Source organism: Nyctibius grandis, chromosome 1 (genome assembly GCF_013368605.1).
Source record: "Nyctibius grandis isolate bNycGra1 chromosome 1, bNycGra1.pri, whole genome shotgun sequence".
NCBI lineage: Eukaryota > Metazoa > Chordata > Aves > Nyctibiiformes > Nyctibiidae > Nyctibius > Nyctibius grandis.
In genome coordinates, this window is record NC_090658.1 from 46,289,355 (window position 1) to 46,307,690 (window position 18,336).

At 41.1% G+C, this 18,336-nt stretch overlaps 1 protein-coding gene across 1 annotated transcript in view; it reads right to left on the reverse strand.

The window, feature by feature from the left end:
- The window catches only part of DISC1 (DISC1 scaffold protein), a 214,368-nt gene that overhangs the window by 11,828 nt on the left and 184,204 nt on the right, over positions 1-18,336 (reverse strand). Inside the window, exon 11 of the mRNA XM_068395951.1 lies at positions 7,529-7,772. Coding sequence (XP_068252052.1) covers positions 7,529-7,772 — 244 coding nt within the window. The remainder of the gene's footprint in view (positions 1-7,528; positions 7,773-18,336) is intronic.

The window sequence follows — 18,336 nt, forward strand, 5'->3', positions numbered from 1 at the left end:
ATTCAGTATCTTAAAAAAGTGAATCACATGAAGGCTTTGCAATTATAGAACATCTTCCCAACACCAGAGTGCTCTACAAAAGACCTCAAAACATCATCCCAGATGGCAAAAGTGAAGTATGCAGAGGTGAGGAAAAGATACCAGCCCTTACTCTTACCCCTGCTCTCTGCTTCTTTTATAATGAAAAAGTGAGAAATTATCTACAAAGAATTCTGTTGGGATAACTACCAAAAATGCTGACTTACAAAACGTAACACTACTGAATTTTGTTTTTTACCTTGTAACTTTAATCACCTCAATTTTCTTGAAATCTAGTAGGTGTTTCTTTCCTTCATAGTGATTAAGAGGGAGCACTGCACATCATGCCAGATAGTAGAAGAAGAAGAAGAAAAAGGATAGGTCAGGAACTCAAGCCTGCAGGTGCACACATACTCAAGTTCATCAAGATACTCGGTATTAGGGAGGTCCCAGCACACACACATCTCTCTGTTATCAGTTATTAGTTATCGTCAGTGTTTCTGCTGTTATAAAAAGGTTTTCCTTACACATACATTATCAACAAGCAAAAAATAAAGCAAGATATCATAAGGAGTGGAACAAGCAAGCATTAATGTCTGAAGAGAAATGAAATGTTACCGCAAATTTCAGAAATCACCCACATATGTATCTAACTATACAATAATACCATAGCAACTTCCATGTCACTTACATATCACCTCAGCAAAATAATTTGCAGTCAGTTTTAAAGTACGGAACATTTCTGGGATAAAAACCTAGAATCCATCTTTAATTCCTCAGAGACATGGGAGAAAATCAAGCCCAATTAGTCACAAAAAGGCAAACTATAACTGCAATGATGGGGCACCCTAATTTCATCAAGATAGCTACCAGCTGTAGAGCACACACTTATATGAAAATTAAAGAATCTATATCAAATACATTAGACAACAAGCTGACTTTCACATGACTGAGGCCAATAATATAGTCTATAACTTTGCTTCAGCATTTTTTTAAAACACTGTAATCTAATGAGTTATCTGTAATTGAAAGGAGTACATCTTAATTTTTAAGTAACTCAGAGTGTTCCACAGGGTTATTTTTGCTGGCCTCACTTTATTTAGTTTTGATGAAAAAATTAGTAATGATGTTTCAACAAGCTCAGCTGCCAAAGGATTGTCTTCCCCGGCTAACAGTCAGTGTTATAAAGGAAACCTGATTTACAAGATTATTTTGGGATGCCACAGTCTTCCACATAAACAAACTAGAAAAAAAAAATCTGTACTGTCTTAGAAAACACAGTTATGAAGACTATAAAATAACTGTTGACGGTTAATAAACAAAAAAAATGGGAGCACCTGCCGGAGAGCTCCCAGGATCGAGGGACCGCTGTACTCTGCCCCTCTCAGGTGGAAAACAATAACCTAGAGGAGAGGAGTGAGTGGAGGCAAGTCTATGGCCGTGGCAAAAGGCGAGTGCCCTCCTTGCCTACCTTGCCTCCACAAGTGCCTCTGAGCAATAGATATGAAGTCCTAGTGGAATACAGCCGGTCCAATGGGGATGTGGTGGAGAGGCAACCTATATCACAGGTCCCACCACAGTCAGAAAAACCTGACAGGCGTATAGCTACCTCCTCCACAAGGAAGAAGAGAAGAGTTTTAGTGGTTGGAGACTCCTTCCTAAAGGGATCTGAGGGCCCAATATGCAGAGCTGACACCCATCACAGGGAGGTCTGCAGCCTGCCTGGAGCCCGAATCAGGGATATCACCAGGCAACTCCCCAACCTGGTGAAGGCCACAGACTACTACCCCCTGCTGATCTTCCAGACAGGTGGGGAAGAAGCTGCATCCCGTAGTCTGAGGGGGATGAAGAAAGACTACAAGGCCTAGGACAGTTGGTGAAAGAGTCTGGGGCACAAGTTGTTTTCTCCTCCCTCCTTCCATTTTCAGGTGATGACGCGGGATGGAACAGTAGGATTCTCTCTATTAATGCCTGGCTACGAGACTGGTGCTACAGGCAAGGCTTTGGGTTCTTTGATAATGGCTGGTTTTATAAGACACCAGGCGTGACCGTAATACATGGGAAAGGTTTATGTCGTAGGGGCAAAAGGGTTCTGGGACAGGAATTAGCAGGGCTCATTCGGAGAGCTTTAAACTAGATTCGAAGGGGGATGGGGTAGTAGCTGGGCTTGCAGCACTGGGGCAACGCTCTAGTGTTGAGGTAGACCAGGAGGCCCCCCATCCCCCTGGGGTGAAATCGGTGTGCCCAGCTCGCTCCCTGAAATCCCTGTACACCAATGCACGCAGCATGGGGAATAAACAGGAGGAGTTGGAAATCCGTGTTCGGTCGGGGGGCTATGATCTAGTGGCAATTACAGAGACTTGGTGGGACGCCTCGCATGACTGGAATGTGGTCATGGATGGCTATGTCCTGTTCAGGAAAGACAGGCCGCTAAGGAGAGGTGGTGGAGTTGCTCTTTATGTGAGTGAGCAGCTAGAATGTATTGAGTTCTGTCCAGGGGCGGATCAGGAGCGAGTTGAGAGTTTGTGGGTGCGAATTAAGGGGCAGGCTGGCAGGGGTGATACTGTTGTGGGTGTCTATTACAGGCCACCGGATCAGGATGAGGAGGGTGATGAGGCCTTCTACAGGCAGTTGAGAGCAGTCTCGCAATTACAGGGCCTGGTTGTCGTGGGGGATTTCAACTACCCTGATATTTGCTGGGAGGCCTACTCAGCCAGCCATCCTCAGTCCAGGAGGTTCCTCCAGTGCATTGATGATAACTTTCTGATGCAAATGGTGGATGAGCCAACTAGGAGAGGAGCGCTGCTGGATCTGATCCTCACTAACAAGGAGGGTCTGGTTGAAGAGGTGAAGGTTGAGGGCAGCCTTGGTTGTAGTGACCATGAGATGGTAGAGTTCAGGATCTCATGTGGCAGGAACAGAATAGCTAGCAGAATCGCAACCCTGGACTTCAGGAGGGCCAACTTTGGCCTTTTCAAGCAATTGCTAGGGGAAATCCCATGGGACAGGGTACTAGAAGGTAAGGAGGCCCCAAGATAGTTGGTTAGCATTCAAGGACTGCTTCTTCCGAGCTCAAGATCAGAGCATCCCAGCAGGTAGGAAGTCAAGGAAGGGTACCAGGAGACCTGCATGGTTAAACAGGGAACTGCTGGGCAAACTCAAGTGGAAGAAGAGGGTGTACAGATCATGGAAGGAGGGGCTGGCCACTTGGGAGGAATATAAGTCTGTTGTCAGAGGATGTAGGGAGGCAACTAGGAAAGCTAAGGCCTCTTTGGAATTAAACCTTGCAAGAGAGGTCAAGGACAACAGAAAGGGCTTCTTCATATACATTGCAGGTAAAGCCAACACTAGAGGCAATGTAGGCCCACTGATGAATGAGGTGGGGGCCCTGGAGACAGAGGATAAAAAGAAGGCGGAGTTACTGAATGCCTTCTTTGCCTCTGTCTATACTGCTGGAGGCTGTCCTGAGGAGCCCCGGACCCCTGAGGCCTCAGAAGAAGTCAGGATAGAGGAGGAATCTGTCTTGGTAGATGAGGGCTGGGTCAGGGACCAATTAAGCAACCTGGACGTCCATAAATCCATGGGTCCTGATGGGATGCACCCACGGGTGCTGAGGGAGCTGGCGGAAGTCATTGCTAGGCCACTCTCCATCATCTTTGCTAAGTCGTGGGCAACGGGAGAGGTGCCTGAGGACTGGAGGAAAGCGAATGTCACTCCAGTCTTCAAAAAGGGCAAGAAGGAGGACCCGGGTAACTATAGACCGGTCAGCCTCACCTCCATCCCCGGAAAGGTGATGGAACAACTTGTCCTTGGTGCTGTCTCTAGACACATCAAGGATAGGGGGATCATTAGGGGCACTCAGCATGGCTTCACCAAGGGGAAGTCATGCTCAACCAACTTGATAGCCTTTTATGAGGATGTTACCCGGTGGATAGATGATGGTAAAGCTGTGGATGTGGTCTATCTCGATTTCAGTAAAGCGTTTGACACAGTCTCCCACAGCATCCTCGCAGCTAAACTGGGGAAGTGTGGTCTGGATGATCGGGTAGTGAGGTGGATTGTGAACTGGCTGAAGGAAAGAAGCCAGAGAGTGGTGGTCAATGGGACAGAGTCCAGTTGGAGGTCTGTGTCTAGCGGAGTCCCGCAAGGGTCGGTACTGGGACCAGTTCTATTCAATATATTCATTAATGACTTGGATGAGGGATTAGAGTGCGCTGTCAGCAAGTTCGCTGATGACACAAAACTGGGAGGAATGGCTGACACACGGGAAGGCTGCGCAGCCATTCAGAGAGACCTGGACAGGCTGGAGAGTTGGGCGGGGAGAAATTTAATGAAATATAACAAGGGCAAGTGTAGAGTCCTGCATCTGGGCAAGAACAACCCCACGTACCAGTACAAGTTGGGGGCAGAGCTGTTGGAGACCAGCGTAGGGGAAAGGGACCTGGGGGTCCTAGTGGACAGCAGGATGACCATGAGCCAGCAGTGTGCCCTTGTGGCCAAGAAGGCCAATGGCATCCTGGGGTGTATTAGAAGGGGTGTGGTCAGCAGGTCGAGAGAGGTTCTCCTCCCCCTCTACTCTGCCCTGGTGAGGCCGCACCTGGAGTATTGTGTCCAGTTCTGTGCCCCTCAGTTTAAGAAGGACAGCGATCTGCTAGAGAGAGTCAAGCGCAGAGCCACAAAGATGATTAAGGGAGTGGAACATCTCCCTTATGAGGAGAGGCTGAGGGAGCTGGGTCTCTTTAGCTTGGAGAAGAGGAGACTGAGGGGTGACCTCATTAATGTTTATAAATATGTAAAGGGCAAGTGTCATGAGGATGGAGCCAGGCTCTTCTCAGTGACATCCCTTGACAGGACAAGGGGCAACGGGTGCAAGCTGGAACACAGGAGGTTCCACATAAATATGAGGAAAAACTTCTTTAGGGTGAGGGTGACCGAACACTGGAACAGGCTGCCCAGAGAGGTTGTGGAGTCTCCTTCTCTGGAGACATTCAAAACCCGCCTGGACGCGTTCCTGTGTGATATGGTCTAGGCAATCCTGCCCCGGCAGGGGGATTGGACTAGATGATCTTTTGAGGTCCTTTCCAATCCCTAACATTCTGTGATTCTGTGATTCTGTGCTCACACATGACAGTAAAATATCCGAACTTTCAAAGAATTTATACCTTACATATTTTATACCAGAACATGTCATATTTTATGATCTAGTGAGGATATTTAATTAAAAATGAAAAACAGCCCCTCTGCAAAGCAGTATCTGAGGATCTAAGTGAGGGGTTCTTTCCATTCATCTATTTTTCTTTTCTTATTGTTATGTTTCTTATTTGTTTCTTTGTTTTCTAATGAAACCTATACAGTAACATACAGTTATATGCAAGAAAACTGTATTTATAGGATACATCAACAAAACCAGTATCCCCTCCACAGTAATACTTAGCCAGATACATCATGATAACTGAAGAGCTTAATTTATAGCACTTCACCGTAAAGTAAATTAATCACCTGGGAATTAAATGTACCTTACAAGGCATATATGCACATATGCTATTATTACCCTTTGCCATACTATTTTGAAGCAAGTAATTCAGTAACCTCTAAATACAAAGAATGCCGTTCTTTCCTTCTGCTTCAGTGGCCAGCAGTGCTCTCTAGAAATTCCCCAATGTGGAAGAGAAGTGAACACAGTCGAAGAGAATAGTCATTCTAGAAACATGGCAACGACATCAAGCTACTTCTCTCACAGGGACACCACAGCCTTTTTAAATAATATCAAACCAAGTATTTTGACAAATACGAGCTTTTCTGTTGGGCATCCCCACTTGCTGATAAATGGCTACAAAAGGTTCATTACTAATGGACAACAGTTTTTCTAGGAAAGTCATATGAATGGCTAAATTTAGAGTCTAAAAGCCACATGACTATTTTTTTTTTGCCACAAACATTAAATTAGTTTTAAATATAAAAATACAATACCATATAACAGATCACTTAAATGCCACAGAAGTGGTTTGTCTTTCAACTAAGTCCATTTACAAATCAAGACATATTCTCTCTTGCCCCTCAACCCATTCAAAACTGGAAGTTAGCACGATTTTTAAGTAATGTGTCAGGTTTTTTGTTTGTTTTTATGTTCTGCCTTGTGATGAACTACTAGGAGATGTTAGGGAATGTTATGCTATAGCTCTTCTCTAAAAGTTTAGATACTGCCTGTCACTCCTACTGAGATCCTACCAGCTTTACTACCTAAAGTGTACCCATTTGGGTAAAACTTCTCTACCCCACAAAGAAAAAATCCCAGCTCCTGAAAGTATAAAAGCAAGCAGACCAGCTCCAATTCCAGAACCAGACTACAGTCTGTATGTTGGGGTTTTTTATGGTTGCAACTGGTTGCAGTCATCACTGATGCATAACTTGGCCTCAATGGTCAAAGCTGCTGGCAGCACTGAAGCACAGGAAGGCTAATTGAGTGAGCTGTGATAAAACATAGCTGTGTTGCTCAGCTCCTTCTAGAGGTTGGAAAATGAATGAATGTTCATTTATTAGGAAGAAACGTTCATTTATTAGGATATTAGGAAGAAATTCTTTACTGTGAGGGTGGTGAGACACTGGAACAGGTTGCCCAGAGAGGCTGTGGCTGCCCCCTCCCTGGCAGTGTTTAAGGCCAGGTTGGATGGGGCTTTGAGCAACCTGGTCTAGAGGAAAGGTGTACCTGCCTCTGGCAGGGGGGTTGGAACTAGATGATCTTTAAGGTCCCTTCCAATACAAACCATTCTATGATTCTATGATTCTTATACTAACAAAACTGCTTCTTTTTTTCTTTCAAGTTCGTCAGTCCTAGGAGTGCTGTGGGAGTTGTCTGAGACAAATCCTATTGGAGGGTCTTTTTGTCACAGTGGTACTGTTGGGTAATGAAGTTTTTAACATCTTGTTCACTTTGGCAGTGCAGTTAAAAGATTATTAGCTGCACATTTTTCAAGCAAGGATGGCATTCTAGATCAGAACATGAAAACTTGAAAGAAATTTGTCAAATCTGCTAAGCCTCATGATTTTTTTCCTCCTTTTAATATTTGTTGGATGCTGGAAGCCTACCAGCATCTGAGCTAGGAAGCCTTTGGCCATTTCACTAGGGGAGGAAAACTTACTCTCCCCTCACTTCAGCTGCCATAGATCTAGGCTAACAAGTCAGCAGAACTAACTCAGAGTGAAATCTGTCACTGAGATGAGGAACAGCTGATAATTTGTGTTAATCATTTTTTCTTTAAATCTTGATGTACACTCTGTATTTACTGCCTGAATAATTTCTACATTTTAAAAAGACTGATGGTGAAAGAAAAAAGGTTTGAAGGGCTTCTGAGAAGCTAATAAGCTATTTCATTCATGCCCCAGATTGGAGGCCAGATGTTAAGTTCATACCTAACCTGCCCTGCTGACCCGTCACCCAGATTCAACTCCTCCTCTCAAAAGGATAACCAGCAGTATGGCTTGAAATGTAGTTGTAGAATATTTCAGATACCTCTTTTAGCTCGCTGTGTTTGGGACAGGGAATGGTGCCCCACTCTGTGCCCTTTGGGAAGTGACCTTCTTTTCTTTTTTCAGAATCAGACGGGCCATTAGCAGTCATCTGCATCTCATCCATTTGGTTCTCCTCTTCCTCAAAAACACAGCAACTGGTTTCTTTCAGTTGAAACCCTCGGATCAACAGCTCACAGGCCTCCAAGTCGGCTTCCCACACTTTTTGGAGCAGCTGGCTCCCACAGCTGAAATAAAAGCCAAACGAAAATAAAACTGCAGTTCACAGAGAATAGTTGCTATTTCAAGTAACTTTCAGGATGACTGCTTATTATTAGATAGGAAAATAAAAACAATGAAAAAACAACAGCAGCTCAAATACTTCCACAGAGATAACACCAGCTATTTCAAACTGAAAAGCAGTAAAATTATGTCCCTATTACAAAGCTGATGTCATAAAAACACCTTTGTGCTAAAATGTTGCTTCCAACTGTACAGCATACACTGGCTACATGTGACCTCCTGATCGGATGCAAGTCCAGAGGTCTTGCGATCACAACCAGAGCTTCCTTCATGCTATTGGATATACAGGCCTGTCATCCTAAAAGCAGTCACGTGGTTTTCCTGAATTTGATGTAGAAGATCATGTATGAACAATCACACTATTTACTGCATTAAAACAGTTCTAATTTTGGGAAAATAGAGACATTAAATTTATTGTCAGACTGAAACGTGCTTGCTTCAACTCTGGTGAATCAGATTAAATTAAACTGTAATGTTCTTCCTTTTCTTCAGTCTTACACTTCAGTGAGCAATAAGGACAACACTCAAATGTGCTTTGGTTTTTTCCTGCTTTGTTATCCCACCAAAGAAAAAACAAAAGTATCAGGAAATTCAAAATACCAAACTTCTTCATACTTTTAATCCATTGATCATCTCTCAGAGATGTCCATGTATGTTACAAATACTGCTCCTGAGATCCGTCCAATAGATATTTTCACCTGAAGTAAATGGGAATTCTAGGCATAGACAGTTTTTCAGAACAAGACACTGAATACTAACATCACACTGCTCGTAAGAGATGTGGTCATGTCTCTATTTAATACATGTTGTCTCTACAGAACTAAAAGATTAGTTTGCCTTCTAAAATATAGCAGACCAGTGGCAGAGCCTGGGATGGGACTCAGAAGCCCTGATTCCCATGGCAATACACACTTCCAGACAGATTGAATGCTAATATCTAATAACCACAATATTTTTTTTCACAGTGCTTTTCAAATTATATCATTTTCTATATAATTGTAAGAAATTGTAAGTGACTAAAAGAAGGAAAATAACTATTTGATTTTAACTTTTCTGACTAAATTAAACACCAGCTTATCTTTTATTCTAAATGAAGGATAAAGGAGTTGCACTGCTCACACAGAATTCATTAATCTAACAAAGGTACATTTTTAACTCTACAAACTCTACAAGATGCCAAGCTATAAAATTCACACAGCAGTATTTTGAGACTGAGAGCAAAATTAAGCTCCAGAAGCTGAGATATTTGACTGTGCTTAGAGTCAGTATGTATGTTTATTGAAGGCAGAATGCAGCATGAGGTCCACAAATTGGTCTCCCCCAAGGAGTTCAGAGTATCACTAATTAGAAAGGGAAAAAATCTTCACTGGATTACACTTCTGTGTTCCATCCAGGTAGCATTTCACTTACCAAGCCAGAAAAAGAAAATAACCCCCACTGTTTCTCTACTTGTCAGTCACATCATCATGATTACACAGTCAAAACATCTCCCTGCAGACATACATAAGCCCTTTTACTTGCTTTTTTGAAAAAGATTGTTTGCAGCTATATATGGCTTATTATTAAAGGCTCAGAAAATACACTAGAGACCTAAATTATAATTTCCAGTGGATAGCTTGTTTTGGCTATTCAATTTAATGAAGAGCTCTATTGACAAAACTAGGGCAGAGATAGCAATGTATGTAGTATTCACAGTGGAGAAGATGAATAGCATATATAAAAGTACAGCATAACGGTGCCTGGGCTGCTGTTATTCGGCCATGACTCAGCTCACCTGTCAACGTGCTTTTGATTGCGTCTAAGTTTTACACCTATTTTAGTAATCAGCAGCTACTGAACATACCGCTGATAGCTTGCTTTTATTTTAAGGACATCTTTGTTTTAGCATTGTATCTATAAAACTGTGATGCATCTTGAACTAAGATACTAAGATGTCATGATGAACTTTTCAACTGAAATAAGTGAGTGCACATATACTTGGATATTCTGAACATACCTAAGCCCAAAGACTCTGCATCTTTTAGTCTGTATTTTGAAATTCAGTGCCTAGAAGCATTTTTCAAACACACTTTTAGAAAGAAAATTACTTAAAAACTGCAAATAGCTGACACAGAATTATATACCAAATAATTATTAAAAATTATGTTGTCCCCAGCATGCAAAAATCTTCAGCTTTTACATCAGGTGTAAAATCAAGCTCAAGGGAATTTCACAGTTTGGTTTATTCATGTTCAATCCACACTAAAAGTGCATTTGCAGTCTCCACAAAGCCAAATGTACGTGGATGCCTGTACTGAACACAGTGAGTTTTTCCAGGTATGCAACTTTTCAAAATGATGCATCGAGACTGCATCAGATTTTATATTATTCCTATACTTATAAATATTTCATGACGTATCAACCTCTAGGTGTTATACACCTGTCTGTACATTACTGTCAAAGTGGCATATGTGGCAAGTTCAATGGAGGTGCCAGGAACAATTTGCTGGAATCCACAGCAAATTACAGTCCATCAACCATTTATATAGACCCAGCAACAACAAAGCATACCTTAATCACCTGATTGTGAACTTCCAAGTGCCAGGGTGCTCATGAGTCCAACGTGCCAGGCTTTGTACAAACACCAAACAGATTACAACGATGACCCTTTTCTCAGAAAGACTTATAAGTTTAAAACAAGCAACAAGAGCTATGATACAGACCAGGATTTTCAAAGAAACACAGACAACAGCAGACTGAACACGGCACATTAGTTACAGTACAACAGTGTAATTAGTTACAGTAGTAACTAATTAGTCTAAGCACTGTCAAGCACACTGTGGTATTACAGGGAATGAGCATTTTAAGGACTTGCAGGAGGCCGATGAAACAAGTCAGTGGATATCTATGAGATCTCCATCCCTTCACAAAGGAATCATGTAAGAAAGACAAAAGATGCTAGTACAAAAACATAATGGGCAAGTAACTGATACCAATGTGGCTTCATGTCTGTAGATGGAAGTCAGTCTTTTGATATTTAAAAAAAAAAAGACTTGAGTAGGTGGTAAAAGATCGTAAGTAGCCTTGACATAGTTAGGTTTGATGTTACAGGACAGAGGGAACCAATGGAGAAAAGCAAACAAAGTGAAATGACCAGAAACACAGAATTTTTTAAAAAGAGAGAAAAAAAAAAACAGTCATTGAAGTGGCAACAGCATTTTGAATGGATGAGAGTAGGGCAAGACTGCTTTTGTCAAGTCACGGCCAGGGAAATGGATGTTGAAGTAAGTGAGATGCAAGACTCAACGCAAGTAATTTTTTAGCTAGATGGATAGCTGGGACAGGTCTTATCTCAAGGATACTATGCAGAAAGAATCTACAAGAGCAGGTCTAAGTGGACTTGAAGAAAGGCTGAGACATCTACAGCAACACTAAAGGACGCAGCAGGGAGAGTTCTGGATTAGGTCAAGTTGATGATGATGAAAGAGCTGTCAGAGAAACAAAGCTTTTTATGGACAGGAGGAAATGAATGTGGAACAGAGAAGTTTATCCTTGAGCTCTCTTCGTAAAGTGGCAAGTGAAATTGTAATTGCAGATGCCTTTACCAAGTCTCAAGTAGTTTTCTAGGAAACAACACCGGAGACCAGAGGGCACAAGGAAACTAAAGGATATCTTCAATCTACACATAATGTTGGGTGAAATACATGTTGAGAGTCATAACCAGCAAGGATTCTCTCTCTTCTCCTTGAAGTCCAAAGAACATTGCTCCTCTGTCTTTTCACAAGATTCCCAGAGATATCAATGCAGGCTCTCTGTGTGGCTCTCAGCACAACATTATTCTAAAGCTATTTATAGTGCTAACTGGAACTACGAGAACACGATTTTCCTATTGAGGGCTCTGCATACATACAAAAGGCACATTCAGTTCCTGAACATTATAGCCTAAATGAAAACATGTCTGTGTAAAAATAGCCAAGAGATTTTATATTAAACCCTATTTAAAAAAAACAAAAGAAAACAAAACTAAGTCCCCAAAATGTCCTCAAAAGCAATTGGAATCGGCATGAGGACATGTCACTACTTGTAAATCTCATCATCTCTAGTTTTCAGGAATGCCCCTTGGTGACTGAATTGTTAAAAGCGGTTTATAACACCCTGAGGTCAGCACTGTGTGTTGATAGATGTTACTTATTTTAAGGGAAATCCCTGTAAAAAGCCACATCTTGAAAGTCAAGAGAACGAGGCTGAAGCTAAAAGGCTACTTAGTAAGACATCTATTTAGAAACTGCATAAACAAAAGCTAACTTATGAGGGGAGATTAACCATCACTAAGAAGAAATACTCTAGACAACTTCTAATAGGTGAGCCACACTAAGGTGCAGATTCAGGGAAGCATGTACTTACTTTTTCCCAGTACCTGGCACGTGTTAACACTGCATTCGCTGACCCTAAAGACAGTTTTCTCTGACAAGAAAACAAACAAAATGCAACAAAAATAGCCTGGCAGAAACAACAGGGATTTTCTTTATGACAATTAAAATGATTGGAAAGTTTTGAGGCTTGCAGAAAATGGCATTGCGAATCAAAAGACTTTGCTCTATATCCCCATTCTTTGTTGATCTATTGTACAAACTAGGGAAAGTTTCTCTATATTTTGGTCATTCACTTCTATTTATATTTTGCACCACAGGGAAGGAACTAGCTCTTCTCACTCTACATTTAATGATGCCTTTGTTGCCTTTTCTTAAGGCAACAGCCATGCAGTGAACAAAGGAGGCAAGCAAAAGAAAGTATGGAGCAATAATACTCAGAGGAAGGCAGGCAACCATATTGCTTTACCATTAGCAGAAATCCACCCCTCTGATTTGGTTTATCATGTTAATTCACAGTCATGCATTAATAGCCCTTCTTATATTTAACAAGTATTTACTTGTGGAATCTTAAAGGTCTTTTCCAACCAAAGCGATTCTATGATTCTACTTCAAGAATATGTTTTGCTTCTCTCCTTCATAAAAAAGAAGTTTCCAGCCTGATCAATTCTTGCTCTTTAATCTTATTTTTATTATTTAAGATGCCTACAACCAATCTGTTGAACAAACCAGGGACTATAATGTTCTACCAGTGGGTCACATGAGGCTCTAAGGAGAGGGAGGCACAGAACCCTGTTTTCCCCATGTGGCTGCTGTGCAATGGCAGACTGATAAGGGAAAACGTACAGCTAGGGCTCACCAGATCACAGCTCTCAGCTGATGAACATAAAAAGGAGGAAAAAAAAAGGTGCAGGAAAAGGGACAAAGAAAACCTGGACTCTGCCCAAACAGCAAAACTTTTTTTTTTTGGCCTGCACACTAGAAAGTCACCTTTTCTAAACATCTGAGATCAAAACCTCTTGCTTTTTTTCTTCTTGCAAGTCTCCCTAATCCTATAAACCCCCTTTCATACAACCTCAATTTCACAATTCAATTCCTTGCATTGTTTCTCTCCTCTCTAATCTCCTCAGGAGTCAAAAATCTTATGAATTGATTTCATATTGTTCTGATCATGTGCTTGTCCCCCAGTGCGGGAGACATTCTTCCTACTCCCTTGTTTCAAAGCTTGCTGACAACACTTGTTTGCTCTTCAGCACTATTATTGCACTTCTCCATGTAAAAACAAAACTCACTCCCAGAAGGTCAGGAGACTGCACACTTTCTTGGTCAGATAACAACCTGCTCTAACACCTACCTTGTAGGTAGAACTCCTAGAACTATCTAGAACTCCAAGACAAAGTCTGAAGCTTGCAGTACTTTTCTCTGGCACAATTTGCTTCTCTGACCTTGCCTTCTCCCTTATAAAACATACAATAATATCTAGAGAACAACAAGTAGCTGACCTTCTTTAAATGTGATGTTTGACCTAATGGAGAATACTCTGGATGAGAACCACAAAAGCCCAAGAAAGCAATCTTCACAATCCCCAGCTAACTTCTAGACGCCTACATTTTCAACACCTAAAAATTTTGCTCTGGGCTGACTTTTCTAATATCTAAACCTTATGAGCCACAGACAAGTCCTCTGCACAACAGTCCTATCCAAAAGACATCCAGCACACCCAGACAGCACATGATAATGCAGCAGAGATGTGGATGCTACTTTCATACAGCTGGATGAATGGGTGATAGCAGCAGCTCTGCTTTCTACAGCATCCCAGGAGCAGAGGCAAATGTGCAAAAAGGGAGAGATTTGAGGAAACAGGTGAACAGAGCCCCCCAGACCAGACCAGCCCTCAATGTGGTGGCTATGGCATTCTCCTCTCCTCAGGGATGTAGCAGGGCAGAGTATACCTGGACGTGCAGTAGGCAGAGTACCTGGAGCCAGCTCTCCTGTGTCTTTGTTGAGCGATCTAACCTCTACAATATTGCTAGGGAACACCCACCACAGTCTTTTAAATTATGTTGGGATTAGGAACTACCACTTCTTGGCTTTGTGAGCAAAAAGAAGAGCAACAGTTCAATTCCCTCCTTGCCCACATCCACCAAATTTCAGATGAGTACTAATGGAGAAAACCAACATAAGCAGACACCTGCTCACCTGAGATTTTAACACTGTAGAGACCCTAGGCCCAGTATAAAAAACACTTATAGAATGGAATTGAAGTGTAACAAAACCACTTCAGAAGGAAAAATGCCATGCTGGAACACAACCATTCACATGCTACACAATCTCCTTCAGACTGCTGCTGCCTGTTGCACAGACCTTGCTTCTTTCACATCTCTCCTTACCCCTGTCTGAACTTTCACTACAGGGACAGTGTATTTCTGCAGGTCTGGCCGCAGGGACAACCTCCACAGGTCTTTATACTCCTTTCAGTTGAAACCTTAACTCTTCTCTTCCCTGCCTCTATTTTCTCTTCTCCCCCCCGCCCCACCCTGCTGTTACCTAGCACATAACATTGCCATTTTATTACTTGTGGTAGCTCCAGGTAGTGTCTTTAGATGAAGATCCCATGAAAGATCGTGCACAGAATAAGCATATGCTGCACTATAGAATTAACTAGCTGAGAACGTCTAAATTACACATTATATTTATATGCATTGTGATCTATTTGTAAACAATTTTAATTGTATTGTTTTATCCTTGTGTGAAGGACTTCACAGTACGTGAAGATGGATGGATGTGTGTGAAGATGTACCTATATGAAGGAAATAAGCCTTTTTAACTTGTATAAATACTTTCCTTTTAACATCACAGTAGTGACATTGAAGCAAAACCAACATACCATGTAGCTATTATATATTTCACAGTGCTACAAAATGAGGGACTGTTTTCAAATGTGCGTACCAAATTGTCAAAGCAGGGTAAACAAAGGGGAGCTGTGAGTGTAGGCAGTTTCCTATTTTGGATTTGTAGCTGAATGATTTCTATCAGCAGCTGAGATACACTATTGAGAACACAGCCTTTAATGCAGAAGACAAGACAAACTGTGCATTAGGAGGGAGGACTGGAAGCAAACCACTGCCCAGGACCAACTGCAAGTGGGATCAGCATATCTGATCTCCTTCCAGAATTCCATTTTTCTCTCTAGTTCCATTGATTTTGATTTAATGAAGCATTATGTTTTACAGCAATAACTGTATGTTAACAAAGTCATGATCCAGACATAAGTTGTACCCTCTCCCATAAATTCCACTAAACCCCCGCAAAGAAAATCTAAATTATATGTAATGCATCAAAATATTTCTCACATGAAGAGTCATTACATTCTCACATTAATATTTTAAATTAGTTTTGGGGATTTTGTACATATGCATAACGAGGTTACACCACCAATTCTATAAATTGTATAATTAAGAAAAAATGGATAAATGCATTCTGTTATGATGGATGGATGGATTCTAGCATTCCTAAGGAATTTTCTCAGACCTTTCAAATGCTGTTAACTTGAACTGCCTTCATAAAATGTTTCTTAAAAAATTCCTTCCTATTAAGACACTCAGAACTTTTCACAGAAAGAGGCTAATAACAACAAATAAGAAATAATATTCATGTGAAAATACATGGCCCCTCACAGTGATCTCAGTAAAGAGAAACACACAAATATCTGACAGTATTTTCTGCCAAATGTTTAAAAGAATTAAGCCTATCAGCTACAGTCATTAACCACAAATTCTTCCATTCAGTAAATCATTACCTACTGCATCCAGGATACTGAAGGATTAGAATCTAAACTGAAATATAAAAACAATCTGCTAAGAATCATGACATGTTTCCCTTGCCCACAGAAAAAAAACTGGTATCAGCATCTTAAAGACAGAACTATCACCTTGTATTTTATGTGAAATGTACATATTTTGTCTGCTCTTTTTTTCTCGAAAGGCCTGTTCAAAACAAGGAGGAAGAACAATTTTTCTAGTGCTTAAAACCAATAATGGATATTTGATTAGTGTTATTAAAAAAACAAGATCCCGCACAATACCGAACAATATCTTTGTCATTTTCTCTTCGATCCTTCAGCCATTTATTTTACCTGGCACAAAACTTTAATCAGGGCCTGTCATCTTTCTATCAATATTCAATGCCACTGTGTTATACTTAAATTATCTCTACTGGAAACACAAAATGATAGACTGCTGAAGCTGATGGTTTTCACTTCGATTCTTAATGCAAGGTGGATGTGGGAATGGGACCAACATGTCAAATGCAGGAAATTAAGTAATTTACAAGGTAAGAAGGAAGGCACCTTGCAGTAAGAATTTACTACTCAATTTTGTCCCTACATTTACTGTACAGTTTATTTTTACAATATTACCTAATCTATAATGTAAAAATTTACTACCTGCTTTCAGGGCTATTTATTTCTCTTTTAAAAAAGGAACAGAGTAATGGTCCTCTGCTCCTACCTCCACTGAAACATCTATTATAAATAAACTATTCTAAGAGTAAAAAACGTAACTTTGATAGATGAGGAGAAAGCTACCGGGGAATTCTTCTTACTAAGCAGTCCACATAAAGCCAGCCTCTCAACCCTAGTTTATCATTCACCTCATTCATAATCTGATAAAGCACCTTCAAGTTTGGTACTAACTCTGGTAAATCAGTCTGCATCCTGCTTGCCTTTGGCTCCTGCAAAAACAGCAAAGCCCCGCAATGCCATTAAACAGTTGGGTTGGGGTTTTTTTTGACTAGGTGGGAATTGCTGGAATGAGATGTTTTTTCTGCACTATTTAATATTTGATCCCAAATCAGATTTAAAGGAGAGACATGAATGAGGCCCTAATTTTGGAAAGCGTGCATCTTGGGGTCTATGTATTCATCTAAGCTCTGTTCAAACAGTTGAGCTGCTGTACAAGCCTAAATACTTTCATGAGCTTGAACCCAACAAAGGATTCAACTTCTAGTGACTTCCACTGAAACTGAAGCAATTCAGTTGCTTTCAAAGTCACAACCAGTTCTAATCCAAGAAAATACATTTGTTTCCAAAAGTACACCACAGGAAGAAAGCACAGCATGTGCATTGAGACCACATTCTCAGCTGCCACAAACCCACACTGCTGCAATAGCAGCAATGACTATTTATACCAAGAGAAGAATGTGTTCTTATCACAAAGCAATTAGAATAATGAGCCTGAACTCTTATTATTTATTACAGTCTCTGACCAGAAGTGTTAGGAAGAATATAGAAGGAATTTACAATTCTCCTATCATTTTTATTCACCTCTGTTCTCTGATATAAAATTAAACAGTTTATAATATACTCCCCTCTCTGAAAGGATAACAGATTTAGACTTTCAGTGTCAAGTAAATTTGGGAATGTGAATCATCCTGTGCACTACTGACTGAGCGGGAATTAAACATACATAACAATTAAAAACAACAGGACAAAGAAATGCCCTTTTAGAAGAGATATAGTTGGGAGAGATGATGTATTGTCATCATGTGGGAATGTACCTTGAAATTCAACCTTTGTAACCAGGAAGACACACCTGGAAAAATGAGCGTGTTGGCCAAATACTGATGTCAGTAGCCGCGTGCTTACAGAGTTCCTCTGAAACGTCCGAGGGCATGATATGACCTGCTGTAGCTGCAGGGTCAAATAAGGTCAGGAGCCAAATCCTGTTCTGGCTCAGAGCAAGAGAGAAAGGGCAGGGTCTCCCTGGCTGGACCCAGTTAGCTACAACGAACCTTGCGCTGCTGCTGACAGCACACTTTAAATTCCTGGGGCCTGCATGTGTTCCCAAACTGGCAGAGTATGTTCCCAGCAGTAAGTATATTAAGTAATGAATGCATCCAAACGCTCATGGGAAAGACTGTCCCAGTTGCATGCAAGTTAGAGCTATCCTATATCTTCATACTCATGCTATGCAGGTGGTGATATTTTATTTATTTTCTACTTGTTTAATTATCGTGATGCTTATATCTAATTGGCCAGTCAGGACTTTGTGCAAAGTATCTTCCAAACACAAGACAGGAGGATTTAGCAGCACTGCTGGACAGCAGGCAGATTACGTCAGACGTCCATCCTCATCTTCCTTGATTGCTCTACACCCATTAC